Source organism: Oryx dammah, unplaced genomic scaffold (genome assembly GCF_014754425.2).
Source record: "Oryx dammah isolate SB20612 unplaced genomic scaffold, SCBI_Odam_1.1 HiC_scaffold_25, whole genome shotgun sequence".
In the NCBI taxonomy this organism is placed as follows: Eukaryota; Metazoa; Chordata; class Mammalia; order Artiodactyla; family Bovidae; genus Oryx; species Oryx dammah.
In genome coordinates, this window is record NW_024070209.1 from 4,286,171 (window position 1) to 4,298,199 (window position 12,029).

The window sequence follows — 12,029 nt, forward strand, 5'->3', positions numbered from 1 at the left end:
CATGGACAGAGGGGCCTGGCAGGCTATAGTCCATGGGGTTGCAAAGAGTCGGACACAACTGAGCAACTAAACAGTAAAACAAGGCGCCTTAACCTGTGAGATTTACATGTAAAGAATTTAAGTTGTCAAACCCAGGAAATGAGAAAAAAAATGTGAAGAAACTTAAAAAAAAAAAAAAAGGCAAAAAGGTAACTGTAAATGCATTTATTTGTTGCGTTTTTATCACAACCAGGCTGAATGGCAGCAATACTTCCTACTCTCTTCTTTTCTGGTCTTCTCCCAACTATTGCTAAAAATTCTTAGAAAATGCAAATTTGAGGTAATTCCTGTAGCCTTATGGTGCTTCATTACACTGAGAATGAAACGAACAAATTCCATTTGTGATCCAAGGCCTACTGCCTGTAAAGCCCTTCCCACCATCTTCAATATATACCTAACTTCTACACAGGCTGTAAGAAACAGTCTCAACAGACTCTACCTTAATGCACTGTGGTGACCTGAACAGAAAGGAAGTCCAAAAGGGAGGAGATACCTGTATATGGATGGCTGATTCGTTTTGCTGTATAGTAGAAACTAACACAACGTTGTAAAGCAACTATATTCCAATAAAAATTAATTAAAAAAAAAGAAACAATCTCACTAAACTGATTTTAAAACCTCTATTAGGGAATTTATTGAAAAGTGCTATATACTATGTTACAGAACCCTCTTTGTAAGAATCCTCAGGGATACAGAATGGATAAATAATAAGGCCCTACTGTATAACCCAGGGAATTATATTCAATATTCTGTAATAGACCATAATGGAAAAGAAACTGAAAAATAATATACATATAACTGAATCACTCTGCTGTACACATCAGAGGCTAACACATTATAAATCAACTATACTTCAATAAATTAAAAAAAGACAGAACCCTCAGGGAGAACTTTACTCAGGTCTCCAGTTTCAGGAAAAAATGTACTTCTTTGTATACCTGGTTTGTTTTTATCCTTTGGACCATAAATTATTTAACTACAACTTCGTTGTTGCCTTTGCCTCTAGGAACTATAAAACGACCTGCAGCTCACCTTTAGTAACTAGTACAGAAACCAGGCAATGATATCCTGTGCAATCATCCATGACTGCACTAAGTTTCTTTCCTTTTCCCCTGCTCTCATTACCTACTTTCATTACTAGTATTTTTCTTAAACTACAGGATGTGGGATAATCAAACAAACTTCAATTTGTCTGTCTTTTTGTCTCTGTTCACGGCTTCTATAGTGCCATGTCTCTGAGCAACAAGAACATGCTAAACCTGTTTGCTAACCTTCCACTGCCCCAGGAGAGGTTACAGGTTTCTCTCCTTTAAAGAGGAGAAATCTGTAACCTCTTATATATATAAAAAGATTCTTATATAGTTTTATCTTAGTATTTTTATAAGATGTATTATAATCATGTCTTTACTTCCCTGACCCTTCCACTAAATTCTAAGTAACTTTAAAGGGCTCATGTTTCTAATTTCTGGATCAACATACCTCTCATTTCTGTATCATTTATCATATATCTAGCCTATAATGCTAAATTATTATTTAGCATTATAAATAAATAAATACTCCCCTCCCCTCAACATTAAGCCCTACTTTTACTTAATTCCAAGACACAAGTACTTAGAGGAGGAGATGAGAAAGGACATGGGCTTTTGGGCTAAGGCAGCCAGGTTTAAAGCTTGCTATAGTTCTTCACCACTCACTTGACCTCAGGCAATTTACCAGATTTTCTTGATCCTGAGATGCATCTGATTTCAGAAAATAACAAATGAAGCCTCCTAAGTCTCATCTGTTAAATGGGGAGAATACCTATAATTTGCAAGGAAAGTTAGAAAGATCTAAAAGTTCAAGTAAAATTGCTGGCCGATAACAGGTAATCAAACAAAAGTTTTTATTAAAAAAAAAACCCTTATTTTGAAATAACTAAAAGTTCACAGGAAGCTGCAAAGGTAGTAGAAAGGTTCATGTGCCTTTAATCCAGTTTTTCCAACAGTTACGTCTTAAATAATTACAGCACAATATCAAACCCAGAGATCTGACATTGGAACAATGTGTGTCTATTGGTCTATATCATTTTATCATGTGTAAACTACTGTAACTACCACCTCCATAAGATACAGAACTATTCCATCTCCACAAAGATCACCCTCCCATTACTCCTTTACAGTCACAGCCATTCCCTCCTCACCCTTAAATGTCAACAATCATTATCTCTGTAATTTTGTCGTTTGGAGAATGCAACATAAATAGGTAGATAACATAAATAAATGCTGGCAAAATTCCACAGAGTGAAAGCTATGGTTTTTCCAGTAGTCATGTACGGATGTGAGAACTGGACCATTAAGAAGGCTGAGGGCTGAAGAATTGATGCTTTTTAACTCCAGTGCTGGAGAAGACTCGACAGTTCCTTGGACTGCAAGGAGATTAATCCAGGCAATCCAAAAGAAAATCAACCCTGAATATTCACTGGGAGGATTGATGCTGAAACTGAAGCTCCAATGCTTCAGTCACCTGATGTGAAGAGCCAACACACTGGCAAAGAGCCCGATGCTAGGAAAGAGTGAGGGCAGGAGGAGAGAGGGGCAACAGAGAATGAGACGGTTGGATGGCATCACTGACTCAATCAGCATGAGCTTGAGCAGACTACAGGAACAGTGAAGAACAGGGAAGCCCGGCGCACTGCAATCCCTGGCGCTGGACACAACTTAGCAACAACAACATAACATAACAGAGTCATGTGATACAGATCACAGTATGTTATCTGTTGACACTGGTTTTTTCACTCAAAACAGTGCCCTTGATATCTAAATTGCTATGTGGAGCAACAGTTCTTTGTCATTGCTGAATAATATTTCACAGTATGGATTACCGTGGTTTGTTTAATCATTCACCAACTAAGCAAAATTTTAGATGTTTCCAGTTTGGGACTATAACAAATAAAGCTGCTATGAACAACTGTATACAGGTTTTTGAGTGAACATAATTTTCATTTCTCTGGAATAAATTCCCAAGAGAAAAATTTCTGAGTTGTATGGTAAATGCACGTTTAGTGTTTTAAGAACTAAACTATTTCCATTCCCCATTGCCATCAGGAATATATGAGTGACCCTCATCTTTGCCAGCTTTTCGTGTTGTCACTGTTTTTTATTTTAACTGCTCTCAACAGTATGCATTGTTATATCATCATGGTCTTAATTTGTATTTCCCTGTTAGAAAAGATGAACATCTTTTTGTTTGTCTACACTATTTCGTTCTGTGAAATATATCTTCATATCCTTTGTTCATTTTCTACTTGGATTGCTTGCTTTTTTTTAACCAGTTGAGTTTTGAGAGTTCTCCACATTTCTTCTCAATATGAGTCCTTTGACAGAAACAGGGATTGTGGCTTATCTTTTCATCCTATTAATAGGGTCTTTTGCAGAGCAAAGGGCTTAAATCTTGATGAAATTCAAATCATCAACTTTTTCTTTTATGAATCATAAAAACTCTTCAGCAAGTCCAAGATCCTGAAGATTTTTTCCTGTTATCTTTTAAAAGTTTCATAGTTTTTGTTTTATATTTGATCCACTTTGAGTTAATCTTTGTGTAAGGTGTGAGGTTTAGGTCTAGGCTAATTTTTTTCCCTAAAAGATATCCAACAACTTTTGTTGAAAAGACTCTCTTTCTGCATTAGACTGCATTTGTACCTCTGCCAAAAATCATCTGGCTGTACTTGGTGTAAGGCTATTTCTGGATTCTCGATTCTGTATCATTGATCTGTGTCTATTACTCTAGTAATACCATACAATCGTGACTATTATAGCCATACGTTAAGTTTTAAAATCAACGAGAATGACTCTTTCCACCTTGTTCTTTTTCAAAATTATTTTTTCCTGGGATTTTGATGGGAATCACACTAAATCTATATATCAATTTGGAAAGAATTGATATCTTTATTAGGTTGAAGCTTCCAATTCCTGAACATTTGTTTGGATCTACTTTCTCTTATTAACATTTCATAGTTTTCAGAATGTAAGTGCATACTTATTTAGCTAGATTTATATCCAAAGATTACATTTTCTATTTGAGTGATTGTAAATGGTATTGCATTTTTTTTTAATTTCCACAACTTAATTATAATATACAAATATACAATATGTTTGTCTTGTACTCTGACCTTTTGAACTCATTTATTAGTTCCAGTTTCTACACTGTAGATTTTATAAGATTTTCCAGCAAAAAGATCACGTCATCTGTAAACAGGGAAAGTTTTATTTCTTCATTCGGGTCTGAATGCCTTTCAAGATAGCTATATCATTATATTTGAAGTGAATTTCTCACAGACGGCATAAAGCTAGGTCATGTTTCTTTTTAATCTACTGTGACAATTTCTATTTTTTAATTGGTCTATTTAGATTACATATATTTAATGTATTTACTTTTATGCTACGATTCAAGTGTGGTTTTTTTGTTGTTTTCTTTTTTTTTTCTTTAATTTTTGTTTTATTTTGCCTGCTTTCCTCTGAGTTACTTGAACATTTTTTAGAATTCCATTTTGATTTATACATAGCAATTTTCAGTATATCTCTTTGTAGAGATTCTTAGTTGTTGCTCTAGGTGTTTCATTTATATTCATAAGCTATCACAGCCTATGGGCTTTCCAGGTGGTACAATTTGTAAAGAATCCACCTACCAATGCAAGAGACACGAGTTCAATCTCTGGGTAGGGAAGACTCCCTGGAGTAGGAAATCACAACCCACTCCAGTATTCTTGCCTGGAAAATTCCATGGACAGAGGAGCCTGGTGGGCTAGAGTCCACGGGGCTGCAAAGAATCAGATATAACTGAGTGACTGAGCATACATCACAGCCTACATTTTACTAGTTCAAGTGAAGTGAAAATTACTACCTCCCTTTATGTCCCCTACCCTCCTCTATTAATAAAATCATTGTCTTAAATATTCCCTTTGCATGCATTGAGAAAGACATTTGACAGACATGATTCAGAAAAGTAGAAAAGGAAATTCTATCAAAGCTACCCATATTTTTGCTCTATGGATTGTTCTTCCTTCCCTCTTGTTCTTCCAAGACTACACCTTTTATCACTTCCTTCTTTTTTAGAGAAATTCCTTTAGCTATTATTTTAGGGTAGCTTTGCTGGCAACAAACTCAGTTTTCTTAATCTGTGAACATCTTAGTTCACCCTTCATTTGTGAAAGATATTTCTCTAAATACGTAATGTGTACCAGGTTAACAGTTCTTTTCTCCCAGCACTTGAAAAACGTTGTGCCACTTCCTTCCAATGTCCATGTTTTTAGATTTGCAGTCATTTAAATCGGTGTTCCCCTATAAATTATGAATTATTTCTCTCATTTCTTTCAGGATATTGTTTGTCCTTACTTTTCAGTTTGAATATGAAGTGTCTCAGGGTAGATTTCTTTGGGAGACTCCTAGTAGGTTTTCCACTCATCTTCTTTCAAAGTTGGGGAATATTTAGCCATTATTTCTTCAAATATTTTTTCAGCCCCACCTTCTCTTACCTCTTTTTCTGGGACTCCAACCATCCGAATGCAGAGCATTTCTTATAGGCCCACCTGTCGCAGAGGCTTTGCTCACATTCTTTTCAATCTATTCTCTCTCTATTGTTCATATTAGGTAATTTCTCTGTTTCTACTCTCATGTTCAGTGATTCATTCTTCTCTTCTCCATGTTTTTGTTTGTTGAGTTTTTAATTTCAGTTACTATACTTTTAAAACTTTTTTGGGGGGTAAACTAGTACATCCCCAAATTTACCACTCCAACCATTTTTAAGTGTAAAATTCAGTAGCATCAAGTACATTCACAACATAGTGCAACCATCCCATATCTAATTCCCAGAACTTTTTCATCATCATAAACAGAAACTGTACCCATTAAATAATCACCTATGAATCTGTCTAACTCTTGTAAGTGGAATCATACAATATTTGCCCCGTACCTTATATCAATTAGCACACCGTTTTCAGGGCTCATCCATCTTGTTGTCTCCCATCTGAATTAAGGCTGAATAAAGTTCCGTTGCTTGTATATACCTCACTTTGTTTACGCATTCATCTGTCGATGGACATCTGGGTTTTTTCCGCATTTTGGCTATCATGAACTTTGGAATAGAAGTATCTATTTGAGTCCCTGCTTTTAATCACTTGAGGATATTCCTGGGAGTGGAATAGCTGGATCACATGGTAATTCTATCCTTAATTTTTTGAGGAATTGTCAAACTTTCTTGTTAAACCATTTTACATTAGCAATGCATAAATAACTCCAGATTCTCCACATCCTCATCAATATTTGTTATTTTTTGCTTTGTGATGATAGCTAGTGGTCCTAACTGGTGTGAAGTGATATCTCATTGTGGTTTTGATTTGCATTTCCTTAAAGACTGTGATGTTGATCATCTTTTCATGTGCTTATTGGCCATTTGTATCTCTTCTCTGGAGAAACACCTACTCAAGTCTTTTGCCCATTTTTTAACAGACGTTACTTTTTTAGAGCAGTTTTAGGTTTACAGAAATATTGACCAGTAAGTACAGAGTTTCCACACACCCCTTCTCCCCTCTCCCACTCACCCCGATTTCCCCTTATTTCCATCTTGTTTTAGTGTGGTACATTGGTTACAACTGATGAACCAACATTATAAATTATTATTAACTAAAGTCCAGAGTTTAATTAGGGTTCACTCCTTGGGTTGTAGATTCTGTGGGTTTTTACAAATATATAGTGACATGTAGCTATTGTTACTGTATTATACAGAATATACACTGCCCTAAAAATCCCCTCCAAACCCCTGACAACCAGTGATCTTCTAATGTCTTTGCTTTGTCTTTCCCAGATGGTCCTGAAGTTGGAGTCACAGAGTACATAATCTTTTCAGATGGGCTTTTAACACCTCGCAATATCCTTTCAAGGTTCTCTCATGTCTTTCTATGGCTTGATCACTCATTTCTCTTTATCAATGAATAATACTCTACTGTGTACCACAGTTTATCTATTTACCTATTGAAGAACATCTTATTTGCTGCCAAAATTCCACTTGGCTCTATTAAAAAAGTATCTAAAAGATACTTTGTATCTTTTGTTTCTTTGATGAGATTTTCTGTTTGTTTCAAGCAGGCTCAAAATTGCCTGTTAAAGCATTTATTTGAGGGCTAATTTAAAATCTTTGTCATATAACTGTCATATCTGATTCATCTCTTCATTGGTGTCTCTACATTATCTTTTCTCAGAGGTTGAGAGCATTTGGGGGATGAGGGGACCTCCTTTTATTGAGGTCTGGTAGTCCAAGACACCGACTCGTGTCTTTTGGGAGGCTTCCTGTGACACTGCTCCAGCAGGAAAAGAGGGACACTGGCTTGTTACTGTGGATAGGAACGGAAATCCAATCGCTCCACAAGGCCTCGGGTAACACCCAGGAAACATGGGGCTCCTTGTGACTGCTAAGCAGGGATGAGAATTCAGCCTCGGCTGATTCCACCAGAGCGAGCAGGAACAGAGGCATCTTATTACTGCTCCCACGTACTCCCCACTGCCACTGTGGGTGGGTGGACTTGTTACTGCTATAGGGTGATCAAGGTTCTGACTCTGCATTGGGTCACCTCTGCTATCACCCTGGCAAACAGAAAAAGGAAGCTTCTCTTACTACCAGGTGGCAGTGGACTTGGCTCCCCACATGGCCTCTGCTGACAATGTGGGGTTGGGGACTTCCTTACTGCCTGCTGGACGCTAAAGCCTTAGTTCCCCACTCAGCCTTCTCTGATACAACACTGGTGGGATAGGGGCCTTGTGGGGCAGGGTGGCAGGGGACGAGGCAAGGTGGGCTCCTTGTTATAGTATGAGAAGGGTGGACATCTAGGCTCTTTATTAATTCAGCCTTTGCTGGCAGGAATGGGGCTAGATTTCTCCTTGGTATTTGCTAAGAGTGGGCAGTTCTTATCTAAGAGTAATCTGCCTTGCTAGATTGCCCATTTCCTAGTCCTTTGGCTAGGAGGCATGGCTTTTCTGACACCTTTTTTAATCTGCATCCCTTATTTCTGGTTGCCAGTTTTTCCAGTACTCTGCCTGGGATACCTGGAGCACAAAGAAAAACCAGCAACTTCCTACCACGTCCCAACAGTCATTGTGAGCTGAGACCCCTACCAAGTGTTCCTTCTGCTCACCTGTCAAAGTGTTTTTAGGTTTGCATCACACATAATATTCAGGGTTTCAGCTGTACTTAGTGGCAAGAGTAAGGAAAAGCAAGTCTACTCCATTTTCCTAGAAGAGGAAGTTTCTTTTAACAGCCTTGTTGGCTCGGAAAAATGGTAAGGAATCTATCTGCAATGCAGGAGACCCAGGTTCAATCTCTGGGTCAGGAAGATCCCTTGCAGAAGGAAATGGCAACCCACTCCAGTTTCCTGTCTGGAGAATTCCAAATACAGAGGGGCCTGGTGGGCCACAGTCCAGGGGGTTGCAAAGAGTTGGCCACGACTCAGTGACTAACTTTTCACTTCATTAATAGCTATTCCACAGGTCAGACACCAGGAGACCAGAAACAGTACTGAACTGGGGAGTTCACAGAACTGGAATCAAATTCTAGCTAAATTGGGAGTTCAGGGAAATCCTCACTCTGTCACTCATTAGTCAAATATAATAATTCTTTAACCTCTCGGAACTTTAGCTTCCCCATCTGTAAAATGGAAATGACACCACAGTCTCACAAGGTCAGGATGATGAAGTAAGATTATGTACTTAAAAGCATCTGATCCGATACCTGGCACATAGTCTGTACTCACTCACTCTGAACCTGTGTGTTTTCAAGATGGTTAAGATACAAATGGAATGATTTTAGACCCATACAATTTAAATGAGTACTGAATGAGAATTTATTCGCTATCTCATTTTAATATAGGCGCCCATCCCAAATTAACTTAGGGACATATGCACAGAAACTAAGCGTAACCTGTAATTTCAGTGCAGAGATGAATTTGTCCTGATTTCTCACTTCTTGCTCTAGCTGGAGAATATTCTGGTATTTTTCAGCTTCAGAAACTGGAGCCCCTAGACCACAATCATGTTCTTTGGTGGTAACCTGGTGGAAAGAATGAGAATAATATCGAGACATTTAGGTTTAGAACAGCCATGTGATGTCCCACAACAATTAAAATTTTGAAAATTAGTAACATTCAATTTAAAAAATGTGTTTAACCCTGTTCCACCCGGTAAAAGGACTTCATCAAGTTTTAGTTTCTTAAAACTTTGTATTACAAAACTTTGTCCATGTGTTTTCTATATATGGAACAACAATCTTGAACACAATTTTAAAAAAAGACATTCCCCACTGTATCTAAGGAAACAGGCTGCTGCTGCTAAGTCATGTCAGTCGTGTTTGACTCTGTGCAACCCCATAGATGGCAGCCCACCAGACTCCCCCATCCCTGGGATTCTCCAGGCAAGAACACTGGAGTGGGTTGCCATTTCCTTAGGGTCAGCAGCAAATTATGTGGTCAACTTCCAGGCCTATGATATTCAATACAGCAGCCACTAGCTACCTGTTCATTGCTGTTTTTGTATGTTAACAAAAAGATTTGCTACCCATACCACAAAGGGCTAACTTCCCTAATATATAAATAATTCCTATAAATAAAAAAAAAGGAAAAGAAATACTCTAATATAAAACTGGCCAAGAATAACGGGCTTCCCAGGTGGCTTAGTGGTAAAGACTCTACCTGCAATGCAGGAGACCCTGGTTCGATCCCTGTGTCGGGAAGATCCCCTGGAGGAGGAAATGGCATCCCACTCCAGTATTCTTACCTGGGAAATATCATGGACAGAGGAGCCTGGCGGGCTACAGTTCATGGGGTCGAAAAGAGTTGGACACGACTGAGCAAGCACCCGTGCACCAGGACATTTCACAGAAATGACTTTTAAATACATTTCAAGATATTTAATCTCACCATTTAGAGGGATACAAATTAAGACAACACTGAAATACCATTTTTTAACCATCGCATTGGCAAAGATCATAAAGTTGGTTATATAACTTAGCATTCTTAAATATCACTAGTAGCAGTGTAAATAGATACAGTATTTATGGAAACAACTGGGTAAAATCTAGCAACATTACAAATGCACACAGCTTCTGTACAAATAATTCCATTTCTAGGAATTTTTCTACATACATAAATATGTATGTAGAAGATCCCTCCAGGGGATCTTCCCGACACATGGGGAAAATAACAAGTGTTAAAGATTTTCCACTTTAGCATACTACACATGGGATTTCCCACGTGGCACTAGTGGTAAAGAGTCCGCCTGCCAGTACAGGAGACGTAAGAGACGTGGGCTTGATCCCTGGGTCAGAAAGATCCCCTGGAGGAGGGCACGGCAACCCGCTCCAGTGTTCTTGCCTGGAGAGTCCCACAGGCAGAGAAATCTGGCAGGCCACAGTCCACAGGGTCGCAAAGAGTCAGGCAGACAGCACTGAAGCTTGGAACGCACGCGTGCATACTACTCTTCACGTGCTTTTTTTCAGTTGACTATGTATCTTAGAACCTGTATAATTTATGGAAATAGTCTGTTGTCTCAGTCAAGGCTGCCATTATGTTAAGAGAGAATCTGCTACAAGCAAAGCAACACAGACGCTGTGCTCCAGAACCTAGTTCTTGGGAAATTACAGGATCAGTATCCCCAGTCAGTGACCTTGTGTCACACCCTCTGCAAACCAGTCTGTAGCAGTCTGATAAGTTTATTTTTCTTTATCCCTTTCTCTAATCAAGACACAAATTTGCTTTTTCTGTCCTCCAGTCCAGCAGTTACTGCCTGTCCTAGAACGTAAGCATTAGATTCCACACAGCATTTCTAATTATGAATCGTTTTAGGCTTTTATGGGTTAGGCTGAAATCCTAACCACCATATGTAAGAAATATGTTTTCTGTTGAAAAACATATTCCTAGTTATAAACATGCAACTTAGTATAACAATCAAATGACTCCTCACTACTTTTCAAATTTTAGTAAACATGAATAATTTGGGAATCTTGTTAAAAATGCAGATTTTTTTTTTTAATTCACAGTCGATCTGAAATATTGCATTTCAAGAAACTGCTCAGCGGGAATTCTCTGGTTATCCACTGGTTAGGACTGCTTATTTCCAAGCAGGGGGCTGGGATTCAATCCCTGTTCAGGGAACTAAGATTCCGCAAGCCTAAGAGACGTAAGAGACCTGGGTTCTATCCCTAGGTTGGGAAGATCCCCTGGAGAAGAAAATGGCAACCCACTCCAGTATTCTTGCCTGGAAAATCCTATGGACAGAGGAGCCTGGCGGGCTACAGTCTATGGGGTCATGAGAGTCGGACATGATTTAGCAAGTAAACCATACACACGCTATTGATCCCATGAATAAGATAGATAACTAATGAGAACCTACTGTATAGGAAGCTATTGTATACCTACTGTATAGCACAGGGAACTCTATTCAGTGACAAAGAGGAGATATATATACATTTGGCTGATTCACCTGCTGTACAGCAGAAACTAACAGAACACTGTAAAGCAACTCTAGTCCGATAAACACTAAAAAAAAAGAGTGGCTGAGAACTCTTAGTCATGCTAAGTGAGATTTAATTCCCTGACCAGGGATCGAACCTCTGCATTAGAAGCATTAAGTCTTAGCCATAGGACCGTCAGGGAAGCCCCCATATTATCTTCTGTTCATGAGCCCTGCCCTCACCCTTTTCTCCACCGAGGTAAAAGAAACTTTTAAGGCCTGAATTCCAAATTCACCAGGAGGTCTTCTCTGTCTTCTCTATCAAACAGTGATCACCTCTTCCTTGAGACATCCAAGATACTGGTAATATAATTTATGTAGCTATGCATTTTCTGTGGTCTTCCTCACAGTTATTAGTATCTTTCAGTTCGTTTAGTTCAGTTGCTCATTCGTGTCTGACTCTTTGCGACCCCATGGACTGCAGCACGCCAGGCCTCCCTGTCCATCACCAACTTCTGAAGT

At 38.6% G+C, this 12,029-nt stretch overlaps 1 protein-coding gene across 12 annotated transcripts in view; it reads right to left on the minus strand.

The window, feature by feature from the left end:
* TSGA10 (testis specific 10) overlaps positions 1 to 12,029 on the minus strand; it is a 96,211-nt gene that overhangs the window by 74,808 nt on the left and 9,374 nt on the right. For all 12 annotated transcript variants that reach the window (XR_005725812.1, XM_040267658.1, XM_040267656.1 and 9 more), the window contains exon 2: positions 8,983 to 9,111. Coding sequence is in view for 1 of the 12 variants with exons in the window: in XM_040267652.1 (XP_040123586.1) it covers positions 8,983 to 9,111 (129 nt within the window). In the remaining 11 variants the exon portion in view is untranslated. The remainder of the gene's footprint in view (positions 1 to 8,982; positions 9,112 to 12,029) is intronic.